Raw genomic sequence first — 15984 nt, forward strand, 5'->3', positions numbered from 1 at the left:
GAAAGACAAAATGGCAGAGAGCAATCTTAAAATATGTTGGTACCCCAGTGACTACCAGAAAGGTACATTGGATTACCAATGCGGTTACATGGCATGCACCCCTGGTGAAGCTAAAACTGAAGAATGAGTTAGTGGGTGGGCAGTGCAGGGTTTTTCCTAGGCTTTGTTTTGGTGGCATGTGTTGTGCTACAGGTCTATGTTTGAGATTACACCCGTTGCATTTTTTATTTTTTATGATTTAGTTTATTTGAAAACTTTCATGTATTTCTTTAAAATGTGGAGCTGCATTTTGTAAATAGTGGTGCATTTTACTGATCCCTGGTTTTATTCTGTACATTGTTTCTAGTTAAATGTGTTGCAGCTCTTGGAGATTATAGATTTGAAACTGAGGTGTAATTTGATTTTGTCTCTTTCAAAACCGGCGATATTGTGACTTTAAATGTCTTTTTTCCTAGGGCAGTGATAGATACATTCAGTCTAGCGATACCAGATCACAGCTGAAATTTCTAGAGCAACTAGACCATTTGGAAAAACGTCGCAAGAATGAAGAAGAGCGGGAAATGCTACTAAGAGCAGCAAAGGTAACCATTTTTTTTTTTAACCAATCTGTTTCTGTTTATTATTTTAACAGAGTAAACAGTACATGACACATAACAAGGTACAGTTGCGCAAGGTGAATTAAGTTCATGCGTATTTATCGTGGTGACACGAGGGCGTCACCTTCCAAGTTGTCTGTAAGATGTATCTGTGGGGGGGGCTGGAGCTGGAGAGGGAATTGTCGGAGATCTGGCTTCCTCTTATTCCCATTTTCTAGACCTGGTCTTCCCAGTTCGCCCAGATCCTCGTGAATTTGCCAGGCATACCCTAGCTCTGTAGATCCTTCTTTCAAAGGCCATGCAGCGATCCATTTCTACCAACCACTGGTTTAGTCTTGGGCGTTCCGCTGAGCCCCAGGCAGCTGCAATCAGTCTTTTGACCAGACCCAGGGCTACTGCCACGAAGGTCTTATCGTGTTTGAGGTTTGCATCCTCCCATATTCCCAGTATTGCCAGTTTCGGTTCCAGGGGGATCAGGGCTCTCGTTATAGCAGACAGCTTCCCCGTACACTTTGCCCAGCAGGTCATGATTTGCGGGCATTCCCATATTGTGTGGTAAAAGGTACCTCACCTCTGTCCCTACCGCATCTGAGACTCCGGTGCGCATTGTGCGGGTGTAGTATTCCCTATGGAGTATTTTAAATTGTATCAACTGCAACCGTGCCGCTATCCCCACCTCCCTCGGGGACATTAACGCCTCTGTCCACTCCTATCGCTCCATTCGACCCAGGTTTTGTTCCCATTTCCTTTGCAGGTTGGTAAGTACTGAAGCCCCAAATGCTGTGAGCACCGGATATAAGGTGGATGAAACCTTGGTTGGGATGTTTGTAGTAAATAAGTTTGCCTCGAGCGGGGAGCTGTTTGGAATATCCTCTGGGGTGGGGAATTGGTCTGCAATAGCGTGGGATATTTGTCTGTGTCTGAACCCTTCACCCATTACCAGGCCGTGTTCCAACTGTAAGCCCCCAAACAACCGGGGTGTCCCGACCTTTGATATATGCCAGTGTGTCAATCCCACCCGCCGCCCAGCTCTCCAGGTACCCCACCTTCAATATTTCCTCCAGGAGTGCATTATGCCATGTGGGCTGCACCAGGGTTGGCTGCCGGCTCCACCCTGCCCTGGTGCGCCTCTGCCCAGACCTGGCAGGTGTGTCTCATGAGTCCAGATAGCGTGTCAAGGTATAGTTCCCCCTGTATAGGGCTTGCCTGGGTGTCCTACTGCGGCCACTGTGTGTGGGTACTCCCGGGGGAGCCATGTCAGCAATCCACGCACAAACAGCTGACATTTACTGGTTACAACATGAAACCTTTATTGGGATAAAAGGTTAAGCTGTACACATATGACGACCCCCAGCAGGAGGCTTGCAACTGTCCTCCTTCAGACAGCCTTCTTGTCTCCACCAGCACACTAGAACCCTTAGCAATAATAACAGTTCTATTGTAACCACAGTGAGGAAGATAATGTTCTGTATGTTAAACACCGAATCTCCTAACACCTCTCCTCCTTAAACCTGAACAAGAAACAGTGTGGGTAAAACCCATGAGTTAAAACCTGTGAAAAACGGAAACATAGAGAAGCATAAAAAAAAAAAAAATCTTCATGACAACAACCCACAATGAATAAATCAGAAATCACTGCATGCAACTGGGAGGGAGGTGCTGCAATGAGAAGTAAATCTGGTAAACTCCTCCTTATCCCTTGAACATCCTCTCACCTCCTCTAGGTTGACTGACTATAGCCACCCTTTCTTTGTTCCAAATTCCTCCTCCCTTGACTAACACTGATGAGCCCAAGTCCTTCATGACTTGTTTGGGTTCAGAAAACAAGGAAGCTCCCTTGCGAACTTTGGTAGGAAGCTTAATTTTAATCCATTCACCCTCTCCAACCTTGAGTTTTCTGCAACAATTTTTCTGATCATACCTCTCCTTGAATTTGGCACCAGACTCAAGTATTTTTCTTTTCACAACCTCCATATTCACACCAACCATTCTCGATTTCTCCATCCATCCTGAACACAAGTGGGTATTTGGCTTTCTGCCTCTCAACATTTCAAACGGAGTCACACCTGTGACACTGTGAGGAGATAACCTATACTGGAAAGTTCGTTCCATTACCGTTCTTACCCAATCTCCTCCAGTAGCTACCGCAATCCTGATAGCTTCCATTAAAGTCCTGTTGAACCTTTCAACACATCCATTAGTCTGGGGGTGATACAGAGAGGTATTTATAAGTTCTATTCCATGCTTATCCAAAAATTCTCTGAATTCTTGAGAAACGAGTTGGGACCCATTGTCAGACAAACACTTCCTAGGGAACCTTCTCTCCAGAACAATTGTTCCATAAATTTCATTATGCCACTGCTAGAAATGTCTTTAAGTACACAAACTTCTGGCCATTTCGACAACAAGTCCATAACCACTAACAAGTAGCTATCCCTTCCACCACCAATGTTAAATGGGCCAAGAAGATCCAACGCAATTTCATCCCAAGGGACCCGAGGACACTCTCTCACTATCATGGGGACTTTCTGCACCGTGATCCCCTTGTTCCCCTCCACACACTCCACGCAATCTTTGACTCTTTCCTCTGTGTCCTTGTCAACTCCAGGCCACCAAAATTCGGATCTTACCAACCCCTTCGTTCTGGCAAGCCCTAAATGTCCAACATGAGCCAAATCTAGAACTAGTCTCCTCATGCCAACTGGAACAACCATCTGGTGTCATTTGTACAAATAGCCATCCTGAGCCCATAGCTCTTCTTTTACCTTGGCAAAACCACTCATCTCCCCTTTGTAAGTCCTTATTTTGCCTTCCACAACCAGTGTAAGTAACTCTTGATAGGCAAAGTCTTCACTACAGGCAGTGTCCCAATCATCATTCCTTAGTGTTTCATGTACCTGGAATATTTCTTCACTCTCCCTTGACGTGCTCATCACAATCATCACTCAACACTTCTCTCTGAACAGATCTAGACAAAGCATCTGCAACCACATTAACCTCCCCTTTTACGTGGAGCATGGTATACTGTAGACCCTGTGACGCCGTGACCCATTTCTTAATGCGCCTCGACACTCCCTCCAAACCACCTTTTGTGAAAATCCCCACTAGGGGTTTATGGTCAGTGCAGATGGTGAATTTCCTCCCCCACAAAAACATTTTAAACTTCTCAACTCCCCACACACATGCTAGGGCCTCCTTCTCAACAACAGAATATCTAGATTCAGGTCCCTTCAAAGTTCTGGATGCAAATGCCACGATATGTAAACCTGCATGATCCTCTTGCATGAGCACTGCACCAACACCATAATCGCTGGCATCAACAAATAGCAAAGTAGGCTTGCCCTCTTCAAATATCTTCAAAATGGAGGCCTTGACAACGGCCGCCTTATTAATCTTGAATTCTTTCTTACAATGCTCATCCCACTTAAAGGCTAATCCCTTGCGGGTAAGTAATCTCATGTTTCTTGACATTTCTGATAATCCTCTAATAAATTTACTGTAGAACTCAACCAGTCCCAAAAATGACAGTATGTCACCTTTAGATTTGGGCTCCTCCATTCTCTTTATAGCCTCAATGGCTTCCTCTTTGGGCTTAACCCCTTCACCTGTGATCTCGTGGCCCAGGTAAACCACTTTGTTCGCCTTGAAAGTACATTTCTCCATGGCAATCGTGAGTCCTGCCTCCTTCAATATGGCTAGCACTCTCCTCAAGCGATAATCGTGTTCCTTCTCATCACTCCCACACACCAACACATCATCCTGTTAACACATCACTCCTTTCTCTCCTCCCAGTAATCTGTGCATAATACCTTGAAACACACTTGCCGCTGAGACTAGCCCAAACGGCATACGCACGCGCCTAAATAAGCCAATTGGCCTGATAAAAGCCGTAAGGCGAATCACATGAACAAAATCTCTCAAACACTCCAATTTCCCAGGTGAATCGGTTCGCACCTCTGTGGCATCTCCACCCCCCACAGATAGCACTTGCTCTGGATGACTTGCCTCAAGTCTTATCTTCAATTTGGCCTGATCACTCCATGATAGCAACTCCCTCCCTTTTCTCCTAACATACATAGCCTGTGGACTTTCTATCCTTAAATTGTAACTCAGCTTCAAAGCACCCTATAATGTCTATGGGAACATCACCGTAAGCATTTGCTCTAACAGTATTCTCCCACAAGGTGCAACAATTAAACTTATCTTTCCATTCTTCCACACTTATCAACGTGTAGTCAGCCCCGCTATCCATCAGCATGTGTACATGCACTCCACGAATTGCAACCTCAGCATATGGCTTCTGCTTCTTCACCCTACCATTGATGGCATTCACTGCGAACACCACCTCTCCCATCATCACCAAGTGAATCGTCTTTGTAACTCGCACTTATTTCATGCACATGGTACGACCCTGCATAGAAGCTCTTACAGCATCGGGCAACGTGACCTCTCACTCCACTCGTTGCATATGATATGTATGGCAAAACATTCCTTATCAGACGCTATATGTGATAGGCTTCCACATCTAAAACAACGTCTCCCTGGAAAACCCCTTGGAGTCCCAGAATCCTTAGCTGTCTTAAAGGAACTTAGTTCTCTGGACATTCCTCTGCTATCTTTTATGGCAACCCCTTGTCGCCATCCTCTGCCAGCTGCTGGCCTGTTTTCCTCCATTCTCTTCCCATACTGCATGGAACGCCTTGGGTTTCCTGTGTTCTGTCGCTGAACTACTTTTGACAACTTGTGTATTGCCCCTTCCTCTCCTCCGACTTGGGCCGCACAATGTTACTGGTATCCATCTGAAGCACTTTAATACACTTGTCAGTGTGTTCCACCATCTTCGCTATCTCAATTGCTCAATCTAAAGTGAGGTTCCTCTCCTTCCACAGTTCCTTCCTAATACCGTCATTGGAACACTTTATCATTAATTGGTCTCTAAGATGCTCATCTTGACAGTGAGTACATTTGCATTTCACTGCCAAACCCCTCAGAGCCGTCACAAAATCCTCAATGCTTTCACCACTCTTCTGCTCCCTCGTGGCAAATTTATATCTCTCCAGTATGATTTTCTCCTCCACTCTATAGTATCTATCTAACTTCGCTAAAGTTTTCTCAAAGGGACCCGCTTCCAACAAGTCAGAAGGTTCTGGCAATCTCTTCAAAACTTCCTGCCCTGCAGTTCCCAAACAATGAAACAGCAATGCCTCCTTGCGCTCATTAGAGTAATTAGCACCAAACACTGCCAAGGCATACTTGTTGAATCCCTCTTTCCAATCTACCCACCGCACCCTGGGCTCTCCTAGTGTGGGAAGGAAAAATACAGGCGCAGGAACGTTCGCCATGATATGCCCACAATGTGTGATGCAGAGGGTATGTGAAAACTGTACTCGGCAACTCCAACAGCTCGTGCTCAGCAGTGTCCACTCATTCACCAAAAACTTCAAAAGTCTCACCAAAAGTCTCTCCGTCGAATGGGATTGCCAAAGAGCCACTATATGCCCTGTGGGAGCCGTTGCCACCTCCAATCAGCCTGTTGTCCGATGGCGGCTGCTTGCTCCCTCCAGAACAGGGAACCGGACCGCTCCCGACTCCCGACTGCAGGCAGAATCACCATGGAAACGGTGAAGCTAAACAAGATGGCCGCCACGTCCTTGGATCCTCTTTTCCGGGACGTGATGGCGTCACTCCGTGGATGCCAGGCCCGACTACGGGTCGAATCACCATGGAAATGGTGAAACCAAACAAGATGGCCGCCACGTCCTTAGGTCCCCTTTTCCGGGACGTGATGGCGTCACTCCGTGGATACCAGGCCACGCAGAGGCGACCGCTTGGTTTGCTCACAGTGGCAGCGCGGGGAAACGGTGCTGAGCGCGGGGGCTTATTCAAAGGTAAACATCACAGCTGTCCGATGGCGCGAGCCGCCGCCCTTGCATGTGTTACCCAGTTTCCCAATGCAAAGTGCACCGTCCAAACAGACTTCAATCATGGGTAAACGCCACTCGTAAATCCAAAGTACACCATCCACGTAGAGTGCCACCCGTAAACACTCCCAGACTGATCTGCTCACCTCGCATGTATTCCCGACAAGCGCTCGCTGGCTCCTTCAGTCCTGGGCACCGCCGACAGCCTCTCTCTGGCTCCCTCAGGGATGCGAGCACACACTGTGGCACTGGAGAGCACGACTGACAATGAGCGCTGGTGGTACTGCTCCACAGCTGCAGAGGGTCTCAGTCGCGCCGGAGCCGTCAGCAGGAGTCCGCTCCTCTTAGACCTCGTCGCCAAATGTTATGTCAGCATCCACGCACAAACAGCTGACATTTTACTGGTTACAACATGAAACCTTTATTGGGATAAAAGGTTAAGCTGTACACATGACGACCCCCAGCAGGAGGCTTGCAACTGTCCTCATTCAGACAGCCTTCTCTTCTCCACCAGCACACTAGAACCCTTAGCAATAATAACAGTTCTATTGTAACCACGGTGAGGAGATAATGTTCTGTATGTTAAACACTGAATCTCCTAACACAGGGATAGCATCTTAAACAGGGCTGCCTTGCCCGATAGGGTCAGTGGGAGAGATTGCTAGTGTATGGTGTCTGATGCAAACTTTTTCATCACAGGGGTCAGATTGAGCGGGATGTAGTCTTCTAGTTGTGGGGTAAAATGGATTTCCAAGTATTGAAAGCCTGTTGCTGCCACTGTGTGTGGGTACTCACGGGGGAGCCATGTCATCTCACCCTGTATTGGGAATAGGACAGATTGTTGCCAGTTTATTTTGAGCCCAGAGAATTTCTGGTATTCCTGTCACTACTGTGCATGAGTTCTTGGGATTGCTCATATATATTAAGAGGTCGTCCGCATATAGTGATACTCTAACTTCTCCACCCATCTCACCCCACCCCCCAGCCATTTAAATCCCACCCAGTTTGGGCTTTCTCAGAGCTGTATTGCTAGGGGTTCTATCGCAAGAACAAAAAGCAGTGGTGAGAAGGGGCATCCCTGCCGCGTGCCTCTTTCAAGTGTGAAGGTTCGGGACGTGACACCATTCACCCTTACCGCAGCTATGGGGGAGGTATACAATAGCCAGACGACCCAAGCCAGGAAATTTTCGCCGAAACCCATTCTTTGCATTATTTTCCAGAGCGATTCCCATCTCACGGAATCTAACGCCTTTTCACAGTCTATGGCGAGGAGTGCCAGTTCATCGGGTATTTCGGCTGCTAGGCACTCGACGTATGTTCATTCTCATGGACTTTGACAGCATGAACCCGCACTGGTCCGGGTGTATCAGCGAGCCGATCACCTGCATTAGGCGATTGGCTAAGACTCGGGCCAGGACTTTGGCCTTCCTGTTTATTAGGGATATAGGCCGATATGAGGCGCAGTTTTTTGGGGGCTTGCCAGGCTTCGGGAGGACCACTATATTTGCTGTTTTAAGATCTGATGGGAGGGCCCCGTCTCGTTTAAATTGTGGGAAGAGGCAATATGTGGCCACCTACTTTCTCATCCAGACGCTTCCAGACCTCTTTTGGAAATCCGTGGGGGCCCGGTGCATTCCTGGTCTGTAGCTGTGCCACTGCTGCGGCAACCTCCTCCTCCGATATCAGCCTCCAGTCTGGAAGCTTGTTGGTCGGAGAGTCTCGGTTCAGTATCTCCGGGTCCCCAGTGTCATGGTCCGCTTCCCCCACGCTATATAGTGCTTCTTAATATTCCGTGAAGGCCTCGGCTATATCTGTATCGCGGGTTATTTCCTCTCCCTGGGTGTCCCGTAGGGTGCGGACGTGCCTTGAGCCTCCGTCCCTCCTTCCCTCCGTCCCTCCTTTCTAGCCAGGCCAGCATTTTACCTCCTTTTATCCCCAATTTCGTGGATTTGGCTCCGTCTAGCCAGGTGAGCTTCTTTAGCATTATCTAGTGCGATATTGTGAAGTGCCTATTGTGCTGTGATTAGCACACATTTGGCCTTCTGCGCCCCAGAGGCGAGAAATTCTGCCTCCGCGAGGTGTACTTTCTTCTCAGCCAGCTCCACATCCTCCACATGTTGCCTTTGTTTGGCTGCCACCATTGATGGGGCTTCCCTCTGTAATGTGGCTTTATATCCTTCCCAGAGAGTGAATGGACTCTCTACCGACCCTGTGTTTACCTCAAAATATTCTTTGGTCTTAGCTGCAAGGTCTTCCATGAATTAGCGGTCCCCTAGGTAATGGGTGTTGAGGCGTCAATTCCCTTTTGGATTTTTCCCTCCTGCTTTTTAGCTCCAGGATCAGGCGGGAGTGGTCAGAGATCCCTCTGGCCAGATATTTGTCCGACAGCAGTCAATGCGTCATGTGTGCCGGGACGACGAAGTAGTCAATCCGTGACATTGAGGAGTGTACCCCAGAGGAGGAGTAGCCCCTCTCTGTGGGATGTCGCCACCTCCACGTGTCGACCCACCCCAGGGCTTCAGTGAAGGAGTGTAATTTAGTGCTGGTTGCCGGGTTTATAGAGCCCACATATGACCTATCTAGGCCTCGATCCATCACATCACCTCATTGAAATCACCCCGAAGTATCAGCCTGACACTGAAGCATGAGCCTCTGCAGCTCTGTCGGGAGATCCGCGGAGAGTGGGGGGCTGGGAGGGGTAGTAGACCGCTACCATTCGCAGAATGTCGCCCCCCTAGTCTGCCCTTGGCTAAGACATAGCGTCCCCTTGGGTCAGCTCTCCCATTCCATCAGTTGGAATGGGACCCTCTTGTGCAGCAGCATGTGTTCCCCTAGAGCCCCGGGAAAAGCCTGCGTGGAAAGCCACCTTATAATTGGATCTGAGGAAGAATCTGCATTCAGTCCCTGCTAAATGAGTCTGTGAGAAAGACAATGTCAGGGGAGAGCCTGTTTAGAAATTGCAGAACTAGCCTCCTCTTAATCCTGGAACACAACCCATTCACGTTCCAGGTAATCACAGTGATCTTCCCCTCATGAGCCATCATCCCAAGGGAATCGCATTACTGCTCAGGTGTTACCTCTTTCTTCAGTTTCACCCCCTTCATCCACCGACCTTTCCCAGTGTGAGTCATCCCCGCCCCGAGCCCTTGCGTCCTGCGTACCTTCTTAACCTTATAAAAACCCCAATCATGCCAACAGTGGCTGTCAATGTCCCTCCTTCCCTCCCCATACTCCACCCAAACTCGAAGCACCTGTTGCCCTAACTCTGCACCAACTGGGTGCGAAATAAAACTGTCAACTGGTTGCGGGGTGATGCAGCAGCAGGTCATGTGAGTCAGTGCCACTGATCCCATAGCCGCTGTGGTAGTCTGTTCCTGTGCCGCTTGCAAAGGTGCTGTTCAGCGTTGATGGGCACCAGGTCATCCGTTGGCCGGGCGTCCATTCCATGGGAGCCTCTTGCTCAATTGCTTGTGGATCTATTATTGCTGGGACCTGACCCGAACTTGGTTCCCCTCCGGGTCGTCCTTTTCGGCATTCGGTGTTCTGGCAGTGACAAGACTTGTGTTTCAAGCCACGTCCATGCCTCCTTCGGGTTGTGAAAGAGGTGCACAGTTCCTTTGTAGTGGACCTTAAGCTGCGCCGAGAAGAAGAGCGCGTACTTTACACCAAGTGAATGCAACTTTCTTTTAACGGACTCGAAGGATTGACAGGTTTTTTGGACCTCCTTAGTATAGTCCGGGAAAAACACGATTCGATAACCTTTGTAGGTTATAGAGCCAGCGGCTTGCGCCATTTGCAGCAGGGAGTCCCGGTCTTGGTAGTTCAACAGGCGTGCCATTATTGTGCGAGGAGGTGCCCCGGGGACAGGACGACCCGCCAGCATTCAGTGTGCCCTTTCCACTGAGAAGAATTTGGAAAGCTTCTTTTGGGCAAAGAGTTCCGTTAACCACTGCTCCAGGTAGAGCTCCATGTTGGGTCCTTCTTTTTCTGGTACTCCCAGGATGCGGATATTGTTCAACTTGGCTCTTCCCTCACTGTCCACTGTCCTCCCCCCTGTTTTCAAGTTGCGTGAGCTTCTGCATGACCATAGCGAGTTATTTTTCCACCTTCTTAATGGCATCCTCCGAGTCCGAAATGCGTTGCTGTGCCTCCCCGTCTCTTGAACTCATGTTTTGCATGTATTGCAAGAGAAAGGTCACTTCAGTTGAGTGGCCATCTATTTTTTTTTCCATTGAGGATTTAGTCACCTATAAAAGCCCTCGTTATGTTGGAGCGAGATTTGGGAGTCTTGTGACGCCACTTCCATGTCTCCCAGTCTGTTGGCGCATGACACTGGTGGTTGAGAGGCCCCCACTGTGTATTGGTCTATCTTGCATTGTAGACCGGACTACTTGATCTTATCTTTCCCCATGGTGTTGCGTGGTCGGTCGGTTGGTTGTTTCCCTGCAGGTATCAGTCGTCAGCGGCACACCGGTGGGGGATGAGGCTGAGGTATTCTGGCATCGGGTTGGTTGACCTGTAAAGCTTGTGGTCCATCTCAGCACTTCCTCCTGCTCCTTCGTAATCCAAGTCTGGACAGGGTGAACCTGGCCCTTGTAAAAGGAGGGTACTCCATTGCTGTTGGTGGTGCAGGGCGTCCAGTGCATCGGGGCCGGAGGTCTCTTTTCCCTTCCACTTCGGGGGGGTTCAGACTGGCTCCCCCGCTCCTGTTGCTTCCCCACCTCTACCAGTCTACAATGGTTGGCAAGTAGCATATATGTTTGATTCCATACTTTAGTGAGGTCCTTTCCGTGAGCGGTCCGGAACTCCCCCCTCCTTCATGATGAGGCAGCAGAGCCACCATAATTATATGATGTGTGTGGTGTATTTTTATTTTTAGTGTGCGTAATGGTGAGCTGTTACAGGTGTAGGTTACCCATGAATGCTTCATACTTGTCTCTGAACTTCTGCTGTTAGTTACAATTATGTGTAGTGAGTGGGTTTGCAGGGCATGAGATTAACCCCTTAATTGCTCAGCGCAAGTATGTTTATTCTAAGTTTCCATAAGGATTCCTTGTAGGCTCCACAAACCTCTGCAGTGAAGTGGTAAATGGATGGGATTCTCAGCCTTTTACTGTGCCAGTAGTTTGGTGGCCCTCTTTCAGCCATAGCTTTTTTCACTCTCTGGGTAGCAAAGAATGGTTTGTTTTAATCGGGAACCTGGCTATTGCCATTGTCATTTTGGCTGAATCTGGGTTGTTTGCATCAAAGGAGCTAATGCAGTCTTTCGTATTCTTTCTGTGTCCCAGATAGCCAGTCCAAAAATATTGCCACCATAAAGGAGCATGAATGAGCCGTCACTCCTCGTTATCAAGCCAGCTTGAAATATTTAATTTTGGTTTACTAGTTGTAGCAAATCATTGGGCTGAGACATACTGCCATCTTTTACTCCTCACAACATAAATTTATCGACCGATAATGCGCTTTCCCCACCACTCCAATGTGTGGAAAACGGGCAACCATTTCAAAACCCTCATCAAAGGCATAACATATGACGACTCTTGGTTTGTTTTAGCTTAACTTCTTTGTGCTTCTTGACTACCCTCTTTGATTCATCTTCATGGTAGGCTGTAAATAAACCTTTATTTTACATGTTCTTGCCTAAATTGCCTCTTTCAGGTACAGTGTAAGGTCGTGTTGAGTGGTGTGCATTGTTGAGTTATCCTGTGTTTGGTCCTGTTGGCCATCCCTGCACGGTGATGAAATGTTTGTGTCTAAGTGACTGACTTGTTGAGAAAGACTTTCTTTTTGCAACTTTCCCTGCACAGATTTCTATGCAGCACCTTTGTGTTTTTGCTTGTTTTGATTCTTGTCCTCACTTTCTGGAAGAAAGTAAAGCCGCCTGCTTTATTTCCCTTAGTTATTCTGCTCATTCCGATAGGGTAAGTGACTATTCCCTAAGATTCTTTTTGTGCATTTGTGTATTATTACAATTGCACACATCACCTTACAGTGAAGTGCAGTTAGGATGCTTATAACTTTTTATATAATAGCTTGCTGTTACTTTGAAAATGCACCCAAGACATGCTAGCAGCAGCTATTATATATTTCCCGTTCTTGGGTTCAATTTAACCGTGCACATTTGCATTTATTGCAAATGGTAAATATAGGTGGCTAGCAACCTAAAATGGCCGTGCCACAAGGCTTTGCTTGATTGCTTTATGGCTATATTGTTCTTTGGCGGCCTTCGACGGACAGGAAAGGCCTTATGTGGAAATCCCTTTTGCAAGGAAAGTGGTGGCATTTTCATGCGAGGGGTGTGTGAATGTGTGTATGGGGAGGTGTCGTGGTGGGGCTGGGGGGTTTGCCTGAAAGTCTGTTGCTGGGTAGATGAAGTACCAAAGCATTTTTGGAAGAATACTCCCAGCCTCCCCGTCGCACCCCTCTGAGTTTTCTTTTATTAAAGCGATAAGTGTGGGAACAGTTTAACGTGGGTTGCAGCTGGGTTGATGACAGGAGGTGGAGGAGAATGTCTGAGATACTAGAGGAACTGAGTGCGGAACTAGTGTAGAGGTTGAGAGGGGGTTTCTGTGGAGTCGTGTGTGGGAGTGAGGAGGGAGTGTAGTAATAGAGCGAGGAGGTGGTAGTTGTAAGTGGAGGTAGCGGGAGTAAGAGCTAGTCTTAGTACTAGTAGAGTTTGTAGTAGTGAGCGTGGAGAGAGAAGGGAGGTGTTCAAGATTTTCTTTTGCAACTTTCCCTCCATTGTTTTCAATGGGACACATGTGCTGATATTTTAAATTTCATTTTTAAAACCTGTCCTAACTTTTTGAAGGGAAGTAAAGCCTTCAGCCTCACATCCCTTGCATTCGATCATTACTATGAGGAAACTGACTAATCCTTCAGACTGTCGGTACTGAGAAACATTCTTTGCAAGCCTTGTATTTTGGCAATTGCACATAGCACCTTACAGTGCAGTAGGGATGCTTGGAATCACAATAACTTTTAATCTTTCCGGTTTTTGGTCACCTTTTTTATATATGCCTGACAAGCTGTCAGCAGCAGTAACATTTTGATTTTTTTTTATTGTACTGACGGCAGAAACCACCCTATGATGGCTGTGCTACAAGATTATTCGCTTGGCTTGTATTTTGGCCATATTGTAGTTTGGCCTTCTTCCTGCCCTCACATGTCAGGAAATCACATATACAGTCATGCACTTGCCCAGGAAAGCTTGTGTGTGTGTGTGTGTGTGTGTGTGTGTGTGTGTGTGTGTGTGTGTTTTTTGTGTGTGTGTGTCCATACGAAAGGAAGGGATCTGGGAGTCTGCTTCTGGGTGGATGTGAAACTAATAGTTTTCACGGATTGTAAAACTACTGGCTGTTTGTATGAGGCTTATCCTTTCCATTGGTGGGCTTTAACTTCCTTCCAGCTTCGAATCTGGATACAAGGACTCCTCTTGCAGTCCTTCTTCAGATCTACATTGGAGCCAAGAATCCTATGACGACCAGTGAACGAATTCTGCAGTGGACCAGCCTCCTCTCGAGTCACTGGCCCGGTGAATCCCTGCACCTTTGAAAGATCTCAGAAGACCCTGGTCAGTGCTTCAGCCCTTGGTCTAGTGTGACCAACTAGTCTCAATGCCTACTCGAGGTTGCAGGCCCCAACCACCTTCAGGAGTGTCCCTGAACTTAACGGTGGAATGGCAAGCTCCCTCGAGGGCTACCTTGCCAGAGATTTCCCCATTTTATGTTCAAACCTGGAACTTTGGTGCTCACCAGTGTGTACCAGAAGTCTCCTCCTGAAATGTCCACTTCCTAGCATCAGGACAACCTGTCTTGGAGCTGCTTCTGTGACCGTAACTGGAAGATTGCCTGTTGTTGCCTGCTAAGGGGGAACGTCGCTGAAACTCTCCTTGCTCCATCCTGTGAAGTCTATATTGTTTTTGTATTTTTATTTTTTATTCTTGCTTAAATGGTTTTACAATTTTTACAAGGTTAAAACACATCAAATGTCACTTCTCTAATTCGTCCTTCCATCATTGAGAGAGTCTGTTCCGTCCCTTACTTTCGTCAAGTTCTAACTTTCATGGCCCTTGTTGCTTACCATGAATTCAGCTTTTTATCATTTAGGATAAAGTACTTTTCTCTTGTACAAGGTGGATATTCTGAAAAGTTTGCCACCACAACTGTTTTTGAGATTTGTTCCCCACACATCAAGCGGTTGCTCCTAGCCTCCGCTTCATATACTCGCCAGTCCAGAAAAACATGGCCCAAGTAGATGGTGGTTCTTGTATTCAGGTCGGGGCATGATAGTAGGCGATGCCGTAGTGTTTCCACTTGCTCTAGGTTCTTGCATGCCCGAACTTCATTGGTTGGAAGTAGATTTAAACGTGCTCTTAAAAATGTGCACCTATGTGTTCTGCTTGCTAATCTTTGCGCATACCCAAGAGTTGGTTTAATTTTTTTGAATTTGTAGGCCAATCGTTAGTCACTTTATATGCAGATGCCTTGTCGTTGGTAGCAATCCAATCCAGTTCGTCCAGCTTTTTGGCAACCTTTGTTGGATTTTCAACAAGATCCATTTTGGTGTAGCCAATCTGAGTGAGAGTTCTCTGGTTTTTAGTTGACCATAACCTCGATGTTGAGTTTGTTCCGCACTCAAATTCTTTTTTTAATAATTTTGAAGATCGTTGGTCGAACTGGTTGCCAGAACTTCCGATGAGTCATCAGTTTGTTTCGTTCAACCACTGCTTGCAGTGAAAGCAGGCTTAATGTAACGCTCACCTGGTTCCCTCGGAGGCGCGGGTCTTGGCTGGGCGGTGAAACCGTCTTCAATGTTAGGCGTAGGGTTCGTTTGGCTCCCTGGTTTGGCCCCCTTCTCACCGAAAGCTTGACTTGGAGGGTGAGATGTCTACAAGTGGAAAAATCAGGGGATTAGTAGCTGGAAGGTTGGATGAAGTCTCTACCCCCACACTCTCTCCTCCCGTGGTACTCGGTTGCTAACTGTGCTCACCTTAAATAGGTGAATGCCGGGCTCTCCATCCTGCGTCTTGTGCAGGGGCTCTGGGTCCAGTTACTTCACTGGATTTGGGATCAGCCTCTTGATTGCAGAGGGTAAGTAGAGAGCGATGCCGCCGTTAATTGCACGAGTGTATTTTGCATATATCAAAGTCCTTAATGTCTCTTAACGTCCCTTTTCTGCAGGGTTCACTGAGAAGAAATGATGGCGAAAGAATGCCAAAGTTCGTGGAGGCACGTAAGTAGAATGAATGCCACAGTACTTTAATGCGCACCTTAATGTCTTTCCCTTTCAGATGGAGAATGATGAAGGCGCCGGAGATGATGCCCAGGTTTGTGCCGAAGAGCGAACAAGATGATGGAGCATATGAAGGCACGTAAGTAGGAAGTCTGTTCTAGGCCTTTAAACGCACCTTAATGTCTCTTTTGCCTTGCAGGCGGCGGAGTGCGGTGCGAGCTGACTTTGGAGCA

The 15984-nt window shown here is 47.5% G+C and overlaps 1 protein-coding gene across 2 annotated transcripts in view; it reads left to right on the forward strand.

The window, feature by feature from the left end:
- LOC138497449 (transcription initiation factor TFIID subunit 4B-like) overlaps window positions 1–15984 on the forward strand; it is a 927656-nt gene that overhangs the window by 565686 nt on the left and 345986 nt on the right. For both annotated transcript variants that reach the window (XM_069620942.1, XM_069620943.1), the window contains one exon: window positions 456–581. In XM_069620942.1, the coding sequence (XP_069477043.1) occupies window positions 456–581 (126 nt within the window). The remainder of the gene's footprint in view (window positions 1–455; window positions 582–15984) is intronic.

The sequence above is a fragment of the Ambystoma mexicanum genome, chromosome 5q (assembly GCF_040938575.1).
Source record: "Ambystoma mexicanum isolate Mex_15411 chromosome 5q, UKY_AmexF1_1, whole genome shotgun sequence".
Lineage (NCBI taxonomy): Eukaryota > Metazoa > Chordata > Amphibia > Caudata > Ambystomatidae > Ambystoma > Ambystoma mexicanum.